This window comes from Pholcus phalangioides, unplaced genomic scaffold, assembly GCF_987345545.1.
Source record: "Pholcus phalangioides strain wild (caught in Gottingen) unplaced genomic scaffold, Ppha-v1.0 ptg000008l_1, whole genome shotgun sequence".
NCBI lineage: Eukaryota > Metazoa > Arthropoda > Arachnida > Araneae > Pholcidae > Pholcus > Pholcus phalangioides.
The window spans coordinates 22,270,214-22,289,606 of record NW_028301601.1 but is presented as its reverse complement, the minus strand read 5'-3'; the positions used below and the strand labels follow the sequence as shown (position 1 = coordinate 22,289,606).

The following is a 19,393-nucleotide window of genomic DNA, read 5'->3' as shown; positions in this document are numbered from 1 at the left end:
TAATTTTTGCAAAACATATTTATCATTCAGAGGCTATGATGCCTGTACGTATGATTGAAAACTTACACGATAATTAAGGAATTAAATAAAAAGTACGACATATGAACAGAAACATTAAAAAAGCACATATACAACATAAACAAGGCAAAATTCTGTGGTGTTTGATCAGAACATAACTCCAAAATCACATTTTTAAGATATAAGCATTTTCATTGTCATTTAAAAATCAAAAATTATGCATACACACAAATATAAATGATAATATCATACATCAGCATGTTGTTTAGCCGCACGCACATATTAATGAGTTTATCTCGCTTCTAATTAGTTATAATTGGCAAGACTTACTTTTAGATCAAAAAGCCATTTTTTGGAGGTATCATGTTCTGACCAAACACCACAGAATTATCAATGTCAAATATAAAAAAACGTAATGGAAAATAAACAACGAAAATACTTACAATACAAAAAAGACAAAATTGTTAATGCATTACGAGAAATGTAAAACAAACAAATGAATAAATGAAAAAATATATGGGGGGAAATGAAACGCACATACACAGGGCCGTATTCATCGACATGGTTTAAACTGTACTCACAATTTTTGGATAAGAGATCAACATAGATTGGTTAAAAACCTGGATTTAACCAATCCGTGTCGATCTGTTATCAAAAAATTGTGACTATAGCTTAAATACCATGTCGGTGAATATCGTCGACATCATCTATTGAAATTAATGATTTTTTAAATGTCTGATATGTGCGTAAATTCTTAATTTTTAGTGGCAATGAATTATATAATTTCGGAGCTAAATAATGAAAATATTTACGAAAGATTTCTTTTCCTAAAAGAAGAAATACCGTAAAGCCGGGTTTTCGTATGAGTAAAACTTTTGCGTTGTTTGTAGCGTGAATACGCTGCAAACACGGCTGCGTTTTCACGCTGCACACGGTGCAGAAATTCTAGTCCTAGGAAACCCCGGCTTAAATCATATGAGGTCTTCGCTCGGATACATTATCTCTTCAACTTCATAAGCCTTTATTACTATTAAAGAAAAGAATAATACGGAAAAGAACATTATATCGCAAAGGAAGTAGATTAAGATTTCTAAAAAGAGTAAGGACTGACCCCCGACTCAAAATTTTGAAAACCATTTTTTTTTTGGGTTGTCAAAAGCCTTCGTAATATCTAAAAATATTGAAACGGTAAATTTGCTCTTCGTTTTGCCATTATAAATAAATTTCGAGAAAGCTAAAAGGGCATTTACAGCACCTGGACCTTTTACTAAACCAAATTGGTTTTCAACAAAAGAAAAAAAAAATTTTTAGAATACCAAACAATTACCGTAAACTGGGATGACTTTGTTCTACTTTTTGAGGGTTTTAATTGATATTTTCCCCTATACTTTGCCTAGGCTGCTGGGGATTTTACTAAAGGTAGCCTCGCATCTCAGCTTTCGATTTCTGGTTTGAAAACGCGTTATGATGACAAGGAATTTTTTTTTTGCGTGGCACATAGTCGTCCCTTGGGAGGTGGCGACTATGTGCCATCACTTTTTCTCGCCTATACCTCCCCGGAAACAAGTTGTGGAACATTTTCCTACCTAGTTTTATTGAGTTCTTGTTGTTAACTTTACTAGGATCCGTTTGAAAAATTTATTTCCGCCCAAAATTAGGCCATTTTTGAATTTTTAAAATAGAATGAAGTTCTCTGAAACCTAAAAAAAACGTTTTATAGACATTTTTAAGGAAAGAAAACACTTATTTTTTGGGACATTTTAATTTGCTGAAACATAAACAAGAATAAAGAAGATTCAAAACTTGAAAACATAAGGCTCTCCTTATAAAAAATAACACCATATATTTATCACAAATGGTTTGTAGAACTCATTACCTACTACTACTAAACCACACATGTACCTCGTCCATATTCCTTTGCGGAATTTCTAACGAATTGGTACATGTTGGGATATGCATGCTCGTGTTGTGAATCTAACGTTAAGGTATCCGACTACCTTTCTCGTCACTTTTCTTTGAAATGGTTCTGGACTGAACTTTAGTTACATTTTTTGATAGAAAGTGTCTTGAAATGGTGAAAACAGTGACAAATTTTGGTCTATCTATTATATTTTCCATGAAAAAGTCGTTTTTATGTCAAATTTTAGGCAAAATTCATGTGATATTCGAAACACTATTGCAAAAAATTTTATTAATGAAATGCTTTGTGATTTTCACAGTGCATTTAGCTACTAATGTTGCAGGTAATGAACCGAAATTTAAATTATTGCATGATATGCTCATAAGTTACACCAAAATATGTTTTAGAATGTGTGAATTTTTTGAAATTCTTCCTACATTTTGCCTATAAAACACCGTAATTCAAAAAATATATGTGATTGACCTTTGATTTTGGTTCATAACCTCAACAATATATAGCAAAATATCGCATTAAAAATTTCGTCAGGATGCAATGCATCAATTTTTACAAGTCATGTCACAAAGTCAAGTAAAATGTCAAAAATAGCATTCTTCGTAAAACACGTTTAAAGTCTTTATTCGCGTATTACTTGTATGTAAAAACGCAACACTAAAGTGAACGTAACTTTGATTCTAAGCATCATATAAACAAAACAAGGCCCGTTTTGGAATCACAACAAATAGGGCTTTTATAAAAAATGAAAATCCATATTTTTTCTTCCAAAATGACGTTTTCAACGTAGTCGGATACCTTAAGCTTGTTTCTGTGTAATACTTGTTATAGTGCTGCCGTCTACCACGCATTTTTCGAACTATGAGCGAAGTGTGATGTTTGAAGATTTTATCGTTGTAGGCCTGTTGCTCTCATCTGCAGCGAAATTATGAATGACTGTGCAATGACTGAATAATTGGACCGTTGTAGGCCCTTCTTCACCAACTGACATGGCTCCGGTCGCACTTGATTTTGAATCGTGTCTCTCTTAGCATAATATGATCCCCGAATGATAACCAATGACGTAGAACACACACAATAACAACAAAATTCATTTTCATGCTCGAAAAACTTTTAATTTTGATCTGAATATCAGGTTTTTTTTGTGGGGGGGGGGGGAATAAATAAGGTTGAAAACAATTTGTTCAATCTTCTCATAAAGGTTGAGGAAATTCAACCGTTCATAAGATATCTTCAAGCTCACATTTTTTCTAGGAAATAAAAGAGAAATTTTTCCATAAAAATCTTGTTGTAACACTGCGATAAATGAATAATAATATGTTAATTCATTTACAATATGAAATATATATAGAAAAATTTCACAAACTTAATATCATAAACCGAAAGGATTCAAAATAATGATGATTTTGTGATGTACAGGGTGTCCCATAAACGTGTAAATAGTAAAAAAATTCATAAAAATTGAAGTAGTTTGTATATTGGAATTCGGTATAAGAAAAAGTTACTCTCACGAAAGAGGATTGTTTTTCCTTTGGTGGAGGAAAAAAAAATTAATTAGAATCTTTGTCGATAGAGGGAACTGCACTCTAGACGTAAGCGGAAGTGGATAGAATCTTTCTCCAATATCCACCCTGGTCGAAACGTTCGCAAAGCTCCAGCCGGCGATCCGTGGCTGAGGTAAAACAGCTTGGACAATATAGTGTGGTTTTATTCACCACACACACATTGTCAACATCACATTGAAAATCTCTACCAGGAGCAGGAATATTCAGAAATGATCTGTTAATCGTACAACATGCATGTTATATATAGGAATCTTTCTTTTCTTTCTTTCAAACCGAGCACAACTCAGGTCTATCACCATCTATGGGCGATTTACTACCTAGTGAGCTGTGCCGGAAGTGTAACTGTGTGTGAGTACCTAACCCGACAAGTCTGAGTGCATATGTAGTGTTGTGCTTGATTTTTTCATTGCTGCCATCTACATTTCAGAAGGGAAGTGAGTGATGTGTTATGATTGAATTACATTTGCACTGTTTGCAGGTCTGTTGCTCTCTGTGGCGAGACCGGCTCGCATTCGCGCCTTGAAGTTGGGAACCACAGAGAGCCAAATTCAGCCGACTACCACTATGGCGACGGTGGGGTTCGAACCCACGTCCGTCACTATGATCACTCGACCACCATAGCGGCTTTATAGGAGTCCGATTTGCATTTCTGCAACGTGGTGCGGCCACTCGATTTATCTGAAAATCTGCCGCTGGCAATTCAAGTGATCTGGAAATGCGTTTCGAGTCACTTAAATTACCTAGAAATGTGCTCAGCCCCACTAAGTTGATTTTTGAAAATGCCATGGGATACTTAACTTGTCTGTAAGTGTGCTGCGAGATTCTCAAGTAACACGAGAGCGTGTCATGGACCACTAGAATGGTCCGGAAATGTGGTATTTGGACTACGGACTGAGCATGCATGTTCTCTGCAGTGACGTCTCAAAATGAAGGACACCCCCCCCCCCGTACTTAGCTCCCCATCTTGAAATATTCTAAGATTGGGGGGGGGGGAGGGTGCATGAGGCTTCAGCTTATGGGACTATCAACATCCATGATCTGCAGAAATGGATTCATGTTGGAGACGTCGTTCACAGAAGTATCAGTGAATCGAAAGTATTGCGGGCTTTCCGCGGCACCCTTTTCGGGCTTCTGCCTGTTGTGAGCCATTTACACACACGATTCCCTTAGAGAATAATGTAAATGAACGTTGCTTATAACGTCGATGGAAAAAAACAAGCACCTCGGATATAACAACTTTTCAATCACTTTTGTTTCCGTTTCAATGACGCATTCACAAGAAATTCCTAAGATCAATTACATTGACCATTATATAAAAAATATTCCGTATTTTGCTCTTCCCCAATTTTCTTTTATAAAAATGTCCCGTTTTTTCTACGAAGCTTCATTCAATTCCTAATTTTAATTAGAATCAGGAAGGAAGGGGATTTTCGCAATTTATAAATTGTGTAAATAATATATTAATTACACAATAATCAACACACACTAATCATTATTACACGCAAATGCGCACACTATAAATATATATTGCACGCATTTGCCAAGTTCATTCTTCCCCGTGAAATACATTTTAACAGATTTGATGTATTACTACATTTCTCGCGCTAAATATTATTCTTGTTAGCAACATTTGGCAATTTCATCGGCATTTGGCAGCATATTTGGTGAAAAAATCGGTGATGTCACCTATTAATTATCGAGATTTCCAACGTTTCCCTCGATGGTACTGAGGACTGTACCATAAATAACGGCCAAATTTGTTTTAAAAGTGTTTTAGTTCAATTGAATTTTATCAACCATATATATATATAGAGCATAGTTTCCCACCCTTTTTTGTCCCATCGCCCTCTTCGTCAGAAATTTTTTTCTCTCATCTCCCCGAACGCAATCTAACCTATAGGATCCTATATTATACCCGTAGCTTTTACCGCCCCCTGGAACTTTCCATCTCCCCCAAGGGGGCATTAACGCCCACGTTGGAAATCACTGATATAGAGTAACATTGAACCAAAATCAAACCCATTGAAAAATTCTAGTTAGAGGGCATTCAAGTATTACGTCAGCATCGATGGGGGGGGGGGGGGTTTCCGATTTGGGCACCTGAACTAACATTTTCTCTAATGATAAATCCCTTACAGAGCCACTTCAGCGGTGTCTAAATGTTTCACGGATTCTTCAAGTGCTCAGGAAATGTGTCCGGGCTGCTTAAGTGCTATGGAACTGCGCTACGCATCACTCAAGTAATCCGTAATTATGCCACGAATCACTTAAGTAATCTGGGAATGTTCCGCGGGTAACTTGAGTGATGTAGAACCGCACCGGGGGCCGCTTGAGTGCTCTAAAATTGTGCCACGTATCATTCAAGGGATCTCTAAATGCGCCACGGATCGTTTAAGTGTTCTGGAACTATGTCGCGAGTTACTTAAATGATCTTTCAATGCACCACGGGCCTAGTCCAGTGATCTGAAAATGTGCCACGGGCCACTAAAATGCTCTGGAATTGTGCCACGGGTCCTTTAAGCGATCTGTAAATGTGCCGCTTAGTTCATTTTTACGAAATCGGGTTTATGGGCAAGTCACATCACATAACCTTAAGGGCCACATTTGGTCCGCGGGTCAAGAGTTTACCACATATGGCTTAAAGTGCGGGTCGCAATGAATTTCTTAAAGAGAAATTTTGAGTTCTTACCTTTCAAATATCATTGAAATTAACAGAAATCGATTATAATAACATATAAAAGGTATTTTCCTTCGAAATTTTAATTTTTTTAAAAAATGTTTTTACATTTAAAAGAATTTTTTTTTTCGTCTGGGGGAAGGCACACGAGGCACCCCCCCCCATGTCCCTCTCCCGCGTACGTTTCTGATCCCACCAATATGTGTTAGGAAGTAGGGGGCAGTGCTGACGAAATTTTGCTGACAGGGGGGGGGGGGGTCAGAGTTTTGCTTACTTTTGCTGACAAGGGAGGGAGGGGTGGGGTCAAAAATTGCTAAAAATTTGCTTACGTAATACTTGAACGGGACCCTTCTTATTGTCATCATAATCAACCGCTAATCACACAGAAATAAAAACTTCCTGCACAGTATTTGATCGCCTCTGATACAATTTTTTGTCAAAAACGTCTTAAACGCGTCAACCTCGGTCGTAACGACGATTCGGTGACAACGGAAAAATTTCACAGAATCTTCGACCTCGTTATAACCAAGTTTGACTGTGTATTAATGAATTTTATTTAAAAACAAAGAAGAAGCTTCTTACGTTTTCGCAGGTCAAGAGAGGACCACAAGGGCAATTTTTCGGATACACCTTCTTCTTTTCCTTCTCCCCTTTCGAGCATTTAGCACCTGGAAAATCAAGAGGGGGGGGGGGAAAGTGTTCAAATTGTGTGTTTAAATTATTATCTGCACTATAAACGAAAAATATTCATTCAGTCCGCGAGCCAAATATGCGGTATTTCTGCCGCTATATTTGCTCGCGTTTGTTTAAACGCCCCCCGGTTATTTGAATTACATTTTTACTACCCATTACGACTCTAGCAATAGTCCTCTATTTCCCACCGGTGGTGATTTTTCTGGCAATTTAGTGATAGTTGCCTTTAAAGAAGGCCGAGCTATGCTGGAAAAGCTATACCGGGTGCCTGGAAAAGAGCACCCATAACTTGAAAATTGAATAGTGAAATCTCGATTTTACGATGCTCTGCGGACCAAAGAAAAATGTCGTTATAGAGGGGTTATCGTTGTATCGAGAGGCAGCAATTCAACATTACACTATAGGCATATCCAACACAGAACATAACAGAAAAGAATTTAATTTATTTCGTCGTTTCCCAGCCCAATGAGGCTGTCTGTTGACTTACAAATAGCCGTCAGACAGGCATATCTTAGCAAGACTTTGGAAAAATATCATTGCAGAGGGATTTATCGTTATATCGAGCATCGTTATAGCGAGGTTTCACTGTATTTCAAAAAACGATTTAGCGGCAGAAAATTCATATTTTGTTGCGTCAGACTCAGAAAAAAAAAACCAGCGTTTATGAAATTTTTTATCTAATTCTTTCATTGTCTTAGTTGAAAACTTCACTGATAGATGACGATGCGCTCATGCAGGTCATGTGAGCGTATAGTGCAGTGTTTCTCAACCTATGATCCGAGGTGGTCTGCAGTCAGACTTGAGGATTTGATTGTAATGAATTGAAATATAGTTCAAGGAAAAAAATTTTAAATCAGAAATATATGAGATAGGAATTTATAATTGTAAATTGTAACTATACGGGGTGTATAGCTATTAGCTTGCACCGCAATTTAGTACTGCCGAACCGTTGATCCTAGAGGCATACTTCCAATTAGAAAAATTATCCAAATAACATTTGTCCCCCCCCCCCCCCCCCCCAGCGTCAAAGGTGGAGTCGACTGATCTAATGTATATATGAGCTGACATCATCATCATCGTGCCCCCCCCCCAGCAATAATGACCTTGCCCCCCCCCCCCCCCCAGACTTCCAAGTCAATCTCGCCTATGCTTGAGACCAACAAAAGAAATTCCTCGGTTCTAACTGCAATATTCGTTGAAATATTTGAATTCAAAAGCGATGGAGAGGAGTGGGGAAAAGACAGTATAAACTATCTGAAACATATTTTTCCCTGATTTACGTTGTTTTTCCCTAACTTTTCTCCGATTTTTGAATTCAGATATTTCAGCGAATATTGCATTTTGAAACGTAGGATTTTTTTTGTTGGCCTCAGTAGAGACAGGGCAACAATTTTCCGACTGGGGTTTTGAAGACAAGTCCGTTCGAAAAGTTTTTTTTTTTTTTTCATTTTAATAACTATACAACCCCTCGCGATATAAATGACGTATCTGAGGTCCACACGTTATTTGAATAATTATAAATATGCCTGTGTATGATCAACGGATTGCCATTGATTTCCCTTGCACCCTGTATATTTATCATAATATAATTTATAAGTTATCAAAACAATCTTTATTCATGATTTTAGTAAAGATTATGAATTCAAATGTGCTTAAATGATAAAGAAAGTCTCAGAACATTCCAAAAATTCATAAAAATACGCGAATATCCTCTAAAATAAGGAACATATGGTCTCAATCGATTCAAATTGAGGGTCCTTTAAAATTCTGAGTACTGAAAGCATTCTGAGAACTCTGCACGTTGAAAATTTTATGGAGAAACCGACATTGTGATTGCATTTCATGAGTGTTCCTGCACAGTGTTGCAGCAGTTACATCAAAATGTATCTGAAAAACAAAGAATGTTATCGGAATCTGTTGCCATCTATTGTTGAAATTATGTAACTACACGATTTCTTAAATTCTGGTGATTAAAATTTGTAAGCTGTGTCTCTCTCTCTGGCAAACATACAAAATTTCCTTTTAACATTAACGGCTTTTAAAATATTCAATTTGAAATGAAAGAGCCCGCCCTTATATTAAATTTTTAGACTTGATGTACTTTTATTTACGGTATGAGAAAATAATAAAAATATTTGCAATTATTAAAATGTAAAGTTTCTCTACTTTAAATTCGCTGACATGGCTTCCTTGTGATGAAAATCGCTTGTAGAGTAAGTTTGGCCCTAATGTATTTATGTTGTCGAGTTGCGCTTGCTTCGTGTTCATACTGCCATTTGTCTTTTTCTGCGGAGAGAGGTTCAGCACGATGCCCACACGACCGAGCAGCGGCTTTTTTTTTTGCAATCTATATTTTAGAAGTGAAGTGTAATACTTGAATGTGTTTGTCTCGCTGTAGGCCTGTCGCTCTCTGTGGCAAGACGAATTGACGGGGTGTAAGCGGTGGGGGAATCGGTTGGTATTCTTTCCCCAAAATCATTGGGTGAGCAAGCTACATGGTAGTACAGTGAAAATTGTCTCTCACCTATAAGTCCTAAAAGCTTGCATTTGTTTCCATTTTCGCCTTTGACGCAGCATTCCACAGGGCCGCAGTCCTCTGATGTTTCACACATCGCGGAAGCCTGAAAAATAAATAAACTCTCAATTGATTATTAAAATTAATTTCTGAGAGTAATTCAGCAATTCCATATTCTCAACATAAGCATTAATGTTCCGTTTAACAACGGAATATTCTCAACATAAGCATTGATGTGCAGTTTTTTTTTAAAAAGGCAGATAGTAACTAATAGACATACGTATAAGCAATTCTATATAAATCGAATTTCGACAACTCAGTCTCGAAGGTTTTTCTCCGCTCTAGAACCTTCAATATATTTTATTTTGTTGAACTTTTTCCTTAACTTGACGTTTTTAGATGTGAGATGAATTCTAAAAAAATGTATTTATAGTACAGGGTGTCTGAAAAAGAATCATCCGATCAAAAAAATAATCATAACTATTCAGCTTTTAATCCGTTTTGATCGAATAATGTATAGGTAGAAAGCGGGGAAATCTCGAGTTTCACGTAGTTACCAACAGGTAGCGCTAACGCTCTTTCTTCGGCCGCCATTTCACAGTGTTCATCAAGATGGCGACTGCACAACAGAAATCGTTTTGGGTTCTATGCTTGGTGAAGTGTGAGTCCGTAACAACTGTTCATCGTGCTTTTTTGTCGACAATACCCCGGTGTTGAGCTTCCTACCGATCAGAGCATTATGCGACGGTATAAACAATTCCGAGACACGGGTTGTGTGTGTAAAGGGAAGTCCCATGGCTCCCACATCCTGGAGCGGGGCCCCTAGGCTGGGATATTTTGCGGGTCCCATGGTCAGACTTTTCACGGGCTCCTTCTGTAGTTAATTTATAGCGTGAAAAAGCAAAAAATGATGAGAACTGTCCCGGGCCCCAGGGCTAGAGCCCTGTCAGCCCCCCCCCCTTGTGGGGGCCATGGGAAATCCCCTGGCCTTCCCCGCATGCCAGACGAAAACGTGGAGCGCATCCGACAGAGTTTCGCACGTAGTCCACAGAAATCCACTCGTAGTGGATGCAAACATGCTCGCAAAAGTTTTGGACGAATTCGAGTACCGTATGGACATATGCTGTGCATCCCAAGGTGGACATATTGAGCTCCTTTAATTTGGGATGTAAAAAAAACTTCATGATTAGCCATGTAATATAAAATTAATCTTAAGTGTCTATGTTGAATGTTTTTCGTAATATACGTAATTCAAATCTGGAGATTATTTTTAAAACACCGTCTACATTTGAGAAAAATGTGGAATAGTCGGTTAGTGTGAAATACCGGGTTTTCTCCGCTTTCAGGTATAGGCCAAATGGATCACTGATACCGATAGAAAATTATTCTACATGATGTTATAGAAACAGTGCCTCTCGGTCGTCACCATCAGCACGGCTGCTATAGGATATAACATTTGTTTTTTTATTACCTGGAATTTACTCAGGCAAGTTTACACAGGGGTTTACTAATTATTGTAAATGTGCCCATTAATTTGAAACTAAGCACAATGTACATCACAAATGTTTTATTTTATTGTGCTGTGCTAATTTTTAGCTAGCGATTCTCTCTGGGTTAGATGGAACGGTATTTTTTCACAGTTGGTTTGTCGGGAAATGTGGAACATTATAAGTAATATATGATTTGTGTGAGCTGGAATATCTCTTCAAAATAGAAAGTTTAGTAAGATAAAAGGGGTCATTCAAGTATTACGTCAGCATCGGGGGGGAGGGGGGTTTCGGATTTGCTGAGTTTTGATGGCAAGGGGGGGAGGGGGGTTTGAAGGTTGCTTATACGTCATCAACCACCCCTTTTTGAAGATATGAAATATTCTAAGCTGCTGACGAAATTTTGCTCTCAGGGGAGGGGGGGTGTCAGTGTTTTGCTGACTTTTGCTGACAGGGGGGGGGGGGTCAAAAATGGCTGAAAATCTCTACGTAATACTGGAATGGCCCCAAAGAAGAAAGGTGTGGAAATAATGTGCGTCTTGTTCTCTGTGGGCCCACGTTGACGGTTCTGGGGCAGATTAGGAATATTGCATTTGTGATCCTTGCAAATAGACTGTGACACAGCACCACCGCATCTTCAACTACAAGAAACATGCGATGAAAATTCTACTTTTCATTTCATAGACTCGTTAAATCTTGTTTGATTACTTCGACGTATAGTTTTCTTCATTTTTAACTCCTTATTCCAGTATTTCAAAAAGTGTGCCCACGTGGGCTTCATCCCTATCATCCTATTGCATGGGCGGGGCAAGGAACGGAGGGAGCATGGTTTTTACAACTGTTACAATCATGAGCTCGAGAGAAATATAGAAATAATGGAATATAAGAGCCTCAGTTAAAAATATGTGTTTCAGAATTTTTGTAATTTGAAAGGAAATTAGTCACAGCTTTTAGGAAATATTTCAGAACAATTGAGAGTTTTATTTTTTTAAAATTTTATTTATTAAAGAAATGTACAAACATACATATACAAATAGAGACAACTTTTCATCCAAGGTGAACATGACTGTCACATACTGGATGATGGGTTATTAAAAAAAAAGTACAATGTGTGAGGGGGGAAATACCTATATATAAACACTTCTACATAAACGCAAATATAAATGGGAGGTTAAATTAATAGTTGAATATCAAATAGATGGGTGAAGGGGGGAAAAACAAAAAATTAATAGTAACATCATTGTGGCAACGCATGGCGGGTGCATTTTAAATATCAAATTTAGAGATAATAAATATGATTTGAATAATTGAGCTACTGTCAGAAAGGCTAAATATTTAAAATGTTGATAAATATGATGGGAGAAAATCAATTAATATATCATTTATTGATGAAATATCATCAATATACAATAAATATCTTTTGAGGTACTTCTTGTAAGTGTAGAGAGAGGAAGCATTCCTAATTTCAATGGGCAGAGAGTTATAAAACTTCGGTATTAGGTAAGAGAAATGAATTTTTTTCTATGTTTTATGAAATACTGTTAGAATTAATCAGAGAAATGATTTTCACGATTAATGGAAGAAATAATTTTACAATTATTAGAAAAATAATTATTTCCCAATCAATAAAAATTCAGAATTTATTTCAGAATAGGTGGAAAAAACTGTTTCGCGGAATTCGTGAAAAATTCGAAATTAATGAGAATTATTTTCAGAATTATTTTCAGAATTATTTTCAGAATTATTGAAAGAGTTATTTTCAGAATTATTGAAAGAGTTATTTTCAGAATTATTGAAAGAGTTATTTTCAGAATTATTGAAAGAGTTATTTTCAGAATTATTGAAAGAGTTATTTTCAGAATTATTTTCAGAATTATTTTCAGAATTATTTTCAGAATTATTTTCAGAATTATTTTCAGAATTATTTTCAGAATTATTTTCAGAATTATTGAAAGAATTATTGAAAGAATTATTTTAAGAATTATTGAAAGAATTATTTTAAGAATTATTGAAAGAATTATTTTAAGAATTATTGAAAGAATTATTTTAAGAATTATTTTCAGAATTATTTTCGGAATTATTGAAAGAATTATTGAAAGAATTATTGAAAGAATTATTGAAAGAATTATTGAAAGAATTATTGAAAGAATTATTGAAAGAATTATTGAAAGAATTATTGAAAGAATTATTTTCAGAATTATTTTCAGAATTATTGAAAGAATTATTGAAAGAATTATTGAAAGAATTATTTTCAGAATCATTTTCAGAATTATTGAAAGAATTATTGAAAGAATTATTGAAAGAATTATTTTCAGAATTATTTTCAGAATTATTTTCAGAATTATTGAAAGAATTATTGAAAGAATTATTTTCAGAATTATTGAAAGAATTATTTTCAGAATTATTGAAAGAATTATTTTCAGAATTATTGAAAGAATTATTTTCAGAATTATTGAAAGAATTATTGAAAGAATTATTGAAAGAATTATTGAAAGAATTATTGAAAGAATTATTGAAAGAATTATTGAAAGAATTATTGAAAGAATTATTATCAGAATTAGTGAAGATTCATCATTGATGAAACAATCATTTCTCACAATTGAAGAAGATTCACGCTTGATGAAAAAATTATCTTCGGAATTGATGGAATTTTATGTTTCATGAAAAAATAATTTCAGAATTGATATAATTTAATTATTTGATAAAAATAATTTCAGAAGTTCTCATTTTTGATGAAAGAATATTATGAGAATAAATAAAATTCTCTAATAATATAGGGACGCCTGTTTGACTGAGATACCTGGGCCCCGTCGCGCCCACCCATTAAGATACCACTTTGCGAATCCAGATACCGCATTAGATATGCTGGCCCTCGGGCTTCATGGAAATATTTGTATGGCCCACAATGTTTGAAATGTTGAAGAGCCCTGCTCTACGAACATTGGTCTCATAGGAATCAGCCATTAGACAAAGATAAGAGTGGACACCCTGCATACAGAGGCTCATACACAACCCGTAAGCCAAAGGCGTTCAACCTTTAGGAGAGTGCAGGCCATTTCATTGGTTTGAAAACTTGTCGCGGAGGGTAGGTGGTATCTGGATGAACGCCGAAGGTCTATTAAGTGATCTATAAGTGTGCCGCGGTCAGTTTGAATGATCTGCAAATGTGTCGAAGGTCATTAAAGTGATCCATAAATGGGCCTCAGATCAATAAACTCCTTTGGAATTGTGCCGCACATTACTCAAGTGGTATGTAAACGTGCCACGGAGCATTTCAAAGATCTGGGAATGAGGAGCGTGCTGGTCAAGTGATGTGAAACTGAACTGCACAGTGAGTCACTTCTGAGATCTGTTTATGTGCGACTTTATAGTTCATTTTGAATAATTACGTATGCGGTCACGGGGCCACAAACAGATGACTCCAAGGACTACATTCGGCCCCGCTGGCCGTAGGTTGAGAATATTCGATGTAAACAGTTTATAATTTTATAAATAAGAAATATGTACTCACAAAATCGCTGAATGATGACAAAACCAACAGGAACACGAAGGGAAATCGGTAATCCATCGTCTTAAGCGAGCTATGCAGTTCTGCGCAATACTGGACTGAGAGGTACCAGGACTGAATATCCATACAGATATTTATACACAAGTGTATCTGTGCTATATCCCCTGTGACGTCACAGCTGCGTCAACGCGCAATACAATTGAGAACAAAACGACTCTTTGTACATTCAACGGATAAATGTGTCTCTCCATTTTCCCTCTTAAATTTTAGTTCCAGAATTCTCAATTGTATGCTAATTGAAGCGAAGTAAACAAAATTTTATTTTCCCCCATTTTTCTAAAATTTACGTATTCACAAACAATAAACACTAAACATTTTACAATAGAATTGTTTCTTATGGGATTTATGTGTGTTTCTTATTGTATTTGTAAGAAGTGTCAAATTTAAAATTCGAGAAAGGAATATGATTTTTTCGAAGATGACGCAAACCATTTGAGAAAACTAGAGTATTCCCCCGCATCAGTCGGCATGCCATAAAACTCGAGGGACATCAGATTATTGAATGTTGAGGTCAGGTTCGTTAACGGTATGCCGGAAAAATCGAGGTTTATTAAGGATAACATGGTACATCCAACACAGGCCTGTCAAAGGATGACTTACTGCCTGCTATCTTCGAGGCGGTGGGTAGAAGCGTAAAAAGGCTTTCATCACACTCCGGAGCCTTAGACGCCTGCATGGGCAACGCCCCTCCAGGCATCTCATTCCCCCAGACCATTCCATCAGGGTAACCCAGTGGGTATCCCTCTGCTCAACTCTCGGCTGGACCACGGTCTCTCAGGACTGTTTAGTGAATTCAAAATCGGTACATAGAAAAATGGGCACCAGCTGCGGGAGCTGTGGAAACAGCCCATCCCAGGCCCTACGCAAATTCCAGATTATATGAAGACATTTACAAAGAATATCAGTGTTGACTGTGGGGAGGAATTTGTTGTTGAGTATAATTCCTCTTGGTGGGTCCCAGCCTGACGCAAAGGGTCTCCTGCAGGTTTGGGGAGCGATGGTTCCTCCTGGTGGGCCCATCCAGACAACAGGGGTCTCCTCCGGAACTGTGTTTCCTCCTGATGTGCCCCCCCCCCCCCGACACCAGTGGTCTCCAGAGGAGTTGGGAACAATGATTGTTCTCCCTTGACCAAGGCGACATGTTGGTCTCCAAAGTAGATACCTGATCCTGGTGAGCAAAACCTAAAACCCAGAAAAGCAAACAAAGGAAATGTGGTCATGATTGAAAGGTACCTGTGGATTATGCATGAGTTGCAAGTATATATACAAAAGAAGTGGAAGCTCTTATTGACTTTTACACGAGCAGATCGGAGAGATAGGGGAACATGGGCTTCGACAAAATCGATTGATATTCCAATTGCAATTAAATGCACAAATTTTCAACAAAAATCCAATGATTGTATATATTCATTTCCACTTCCAAAAATACATGGATATTATAAATTATATACAAAACTTGATACAAGGATATTCTTCCTGTGTGTGCAAGTGCAGGTCACGTGACGAATTGTGGGTTCGGCTTCTCTGTGGGCTGCGAAAGACTTGCCTCTTTTATTGTAGTGAGCTGAACCTCTTTTAGTGTGCCTTTTGTCCTCTTTTAAGACCTGCACCAGGCAATCACAGCAGTGGATCGTGGCAATAAAATACAATGGAATCGTGTACAGCGAGACTGGTGCCAAAATTAAACGTTACGTAGGGGGTTCACAGTTACATGGGGAGCCGCTGTGGTGGTCGAGTGGTTATAGTGACGGACTCGCGATGCGAGGATCCGGGTTCGAACCCCACAGTGGTGGTCGGCTGACCACCAGTTGGTTTTCTGTGGTTCCCAACTTCAAGGCGCGAATGCGAGCCGATCTCCCCGTTAAAAAGTCTCGCCACAGAGAGCAGCAACAGGCCTACAACGTTACAAATATTCAATCATTACACTTCACTCACAATTTGAAGTATAGATGGCAGCACTGAAATATCAAGCACAACACTAGCTACACACTCAGACTGTTAGGTGCACTCACTTTGTTCCAGACTCTGCCACGAAACTGGGCTGGAAGAGATCTCGGCAACGGGATAAGTCCGGTGGCAGAGACCCTGGCGTTCATTCATTCAGTTACATGGGGATTTTGAGTAACATATAAAAGATACATTCAATACAAAAAAAAAAAATTTAGGAGTTTAGATACTGTTCTCCGTTTGCATATACAGCGTTCCTTGAAAAGTTATACAATACACAAAATATTTAGATTGTCATTCCTCTCATTATGTTGCGGCAAAGGAGCTTAATTTCTTAGATAGGAAGTTGTGAAGAAATACAATACAATACTTTATTAGTCAGAAATGAGGAATACTGAAAAAAGGAGAGAAAAGAATTACCAAGGAGCCAAATGGCCCCCCTTACTGGCAATCACAATTTACAATTTCATATGAAACTTATAAACATAAAAATAAATAAATAAAAAATAATTGACAGAACATGAGTGAACAGAAAGTAAAAAGAAAACAAAACAAAAAAAAAACTAAACACAATATAACATGGAATAGCTTACCCCCGGAGGTAGTAAATTGTAACACAATTGACACGTTCAAAAAAGAAATACGGTAAACATGTTGGGGGGTAAATCGAGAAGCTATCCATACTTAGAATCAGACAACCATAAGTATTCTTTATCGGCATTGTATAGTATTTTATCATGCATATATATATTGTTTACAATTTTTGTTAATTGCATTTTTAATTGGGTTGCTGTATTTTTGAAATATATGACATCCATATTTTTATGGGCATCTTTTTCTCAGCCACCTCAGAGCTTGGGCATTTTGCCTGTTGCGGCGTTTTATTTGTATTTATGTGTAGAGGGTGTTTCGAGACTAAGGGTAAACTTTAATTCTTTACATGCATAACTTTCCATCATGTGTGCAAAGGCTTCTTTAATCGTTCATTACTGCGGCCAGTTAGAAGAGAAAAATTCAGAATCGCCTTTTCACGTGCGGTGAGGTCATATTCTTTCCATTTTATATTCAGAATTTGTTGGTAGATGTCCAAAGAGACATTAAAGACAACAACTCTTTGTTTGTTGCAGAGCCATGCGTCGCTAATTTTTTGAAATGTTTTGTTTGAATTTCCTTTTTACCTTGAAGAGTTTGCAAACCTAATTTCTTTCTTAATATAGTTTGAATCGCAGAAAATATAGTTATGAAGGGTAATTAAGTGGTTACTTAATTACCTTTGCCGCATTTCACTGATGAAGCGTTGATCCTAGAGACCTACATACTTCCAATTAGAATAAGCATCCAAATAACGTGTTGACCTCAGATACGCAATTCATGTTGCCAGGGATTGCAAAGTTATTAAATAAAATAAAAATTTGCCTTTTCATACCGACGCCCCGTCCTCAAAAACCCAATTAGAAATTCATTGCCCTGTCTCCCCTGAGACCAAAGGAAAAAAAAAATCCCACGTTTCTAAGTGCAATATTCATTGAGATATTTGAATTGAAAAAAAACTGTTCACCCCACACACACACAGTAAAATGCGGCAAGGGGAATTAAGTAATCACTCTGCATGAAGTAATATTTACTTCAATACGCTTATATTATATGTAATTTTTGAGGCTCTGCACGTACTCTTTGAGGCCTTGTATATAGTGATTTAATACAGATGTATTTTAATGGTTTTTTCCAGATTTCTGCACGCGTCAGTAACTATGGAAAAAACTACCAGCTCCAAAAAGAAAAATTAGACGTTTTTGAGTAGAGACGTGTATAAGAACACGTCAAGAAAATTTTTCCGTCATGGGATCGGAATCGAGAAGGTGAAGGCGCTAGGTGGCGCAGCAAGAGGGTGAACTTTTTTTTTCTCGTTAGGAGTCATTCAAGTATTACGTCAGCATCGAGGGTGGTTTCGGATTTGCTGACTTTTGATGACAAGGGGGGGGGGGGGGTTGAAGGTTGCTTACGTCATCAACCACCCCTTCTTGAAGATATGAAATATTCTAAGCTGCTGACGAAATTTTGCTGACGGGGGGGGGGGGCGGGGAAGGTCAGTGTTTTGCTGACTATTGCCGACAATGGGGGGGGGGGTCAAAAATGGCTGAAAATATGTTTACGTAATACTTGAATGGCCCCTTATCGGAACGTATGCTTGATGCTCCCTCTAGCACCTTGGGTCAGACATACAAATTATTGTCTTCATGTATTTGACTACCTCTTTACGTTAAGCTCATCATTTTTGTGACACCCTGTAGAAAAATTAACGCATGTTAATTTTCATACCTAAGGAACTATCGATGTTGTAGTAGATCTTATTATTTCTCCACTTGGCGAATCTTCTCGTCGTCGCAGCCAATCGTTCCTGTCGAGGTTGTACAATGAAATATAAATTAATACAACGTTTTGGTTTTTTTTAGCATTGAAAAAAATTGTATGAAAACACTAACCGAAGTCGGCAAAACTCTGATATCTCCCTCGACGACATTTTCATTCTCCCAGAGTAATTTCTGCAGCTCTGAAAAAAATGGCATGTAATAGAATAAATACACTTGGCTTAATAAGCAGGAGTCAGTGCCGTCTTAACTCAAGAGGAGAGGGGACCTCACAAAAATGAGAAATGATTGAAATTTTCAAGAATTTTCAAGGTAGGGCCTAAAAAAACATCACTTGGCCCGAGTGCCCATGATGTTCGTAGGACGGCCCTGGCAGGAGTTACTAATCTTTTGTGTCCCACAGATACTCTGTGCCAATAAAACAGTCCACAGGCACGAGGTGGATTTATGCAATGGTTTTGCCTCCCTTCACCCTTTCTCGTCTAATTTTCGTAATTGCCCCTGTCTCCAAGTCACTCTTTTGGTCGCTCACGTGCTTTCACCCTCTATAGCATTCTTTTTTTGTCTCTCGCTATCTAGGTCACTCGTTTATAGCCACTGTGGTGGTTAAGTGATCATGGTGGCGGACTCTCATCGTTGAGT

At 37.3% G+C, this 19,393-nt stretch overlaps 1 protein-coding gene across 1 annotated transcript; it reads right to left on the bottom strand.

Moving 5' to 3' along the window:
* Positions 1-6,754: 6,754 nt before the first annotated feature.
* LOC149084001 (uncharacterized) lies at positions 6,755-18,980 on the bottom strand. The gene is made up of 4 exons (XM_089235436.1): positions 18,866-18,980; positions 18,702-18,780; positions 9,390-9,486; positions 6,755-6,840 (listed from the first exon to the last, which is right to left on the bottom strand). The coding sequence occupies exons 1-3, from the start codon at positions 18,947-18,949 to the stop codon at positions 9,470-9,472; spliced, it is 180 nt and encodes a 59-aa protein (XP_089091562.1). The 5' UTR covers positions 18,950-18,980; the 3' UTR covers positions 6,755-6,840; positions 9,390-9,469.
* Positions 18,981-19,393: the final 413 nt, after the last annotated feature.

Excerpts from the sequence above, each read along its gene's own strand:
- LOC149084001 (XM_089235436.1), bottom strand. The coding sequence starts at position 18,949 with ATGCCATTTTTTTCAGAGCTGCAGAAATTACTCTGGGAGAATGAAAAT. Across the intron at positions 18,781-18,865 it reads TCAGAGTTTTGCCGACTTCG|GAACGATTGGCTGCGACGAC; the intron begins GTTAGTGTTTTC and ends CAACCTCGACAG.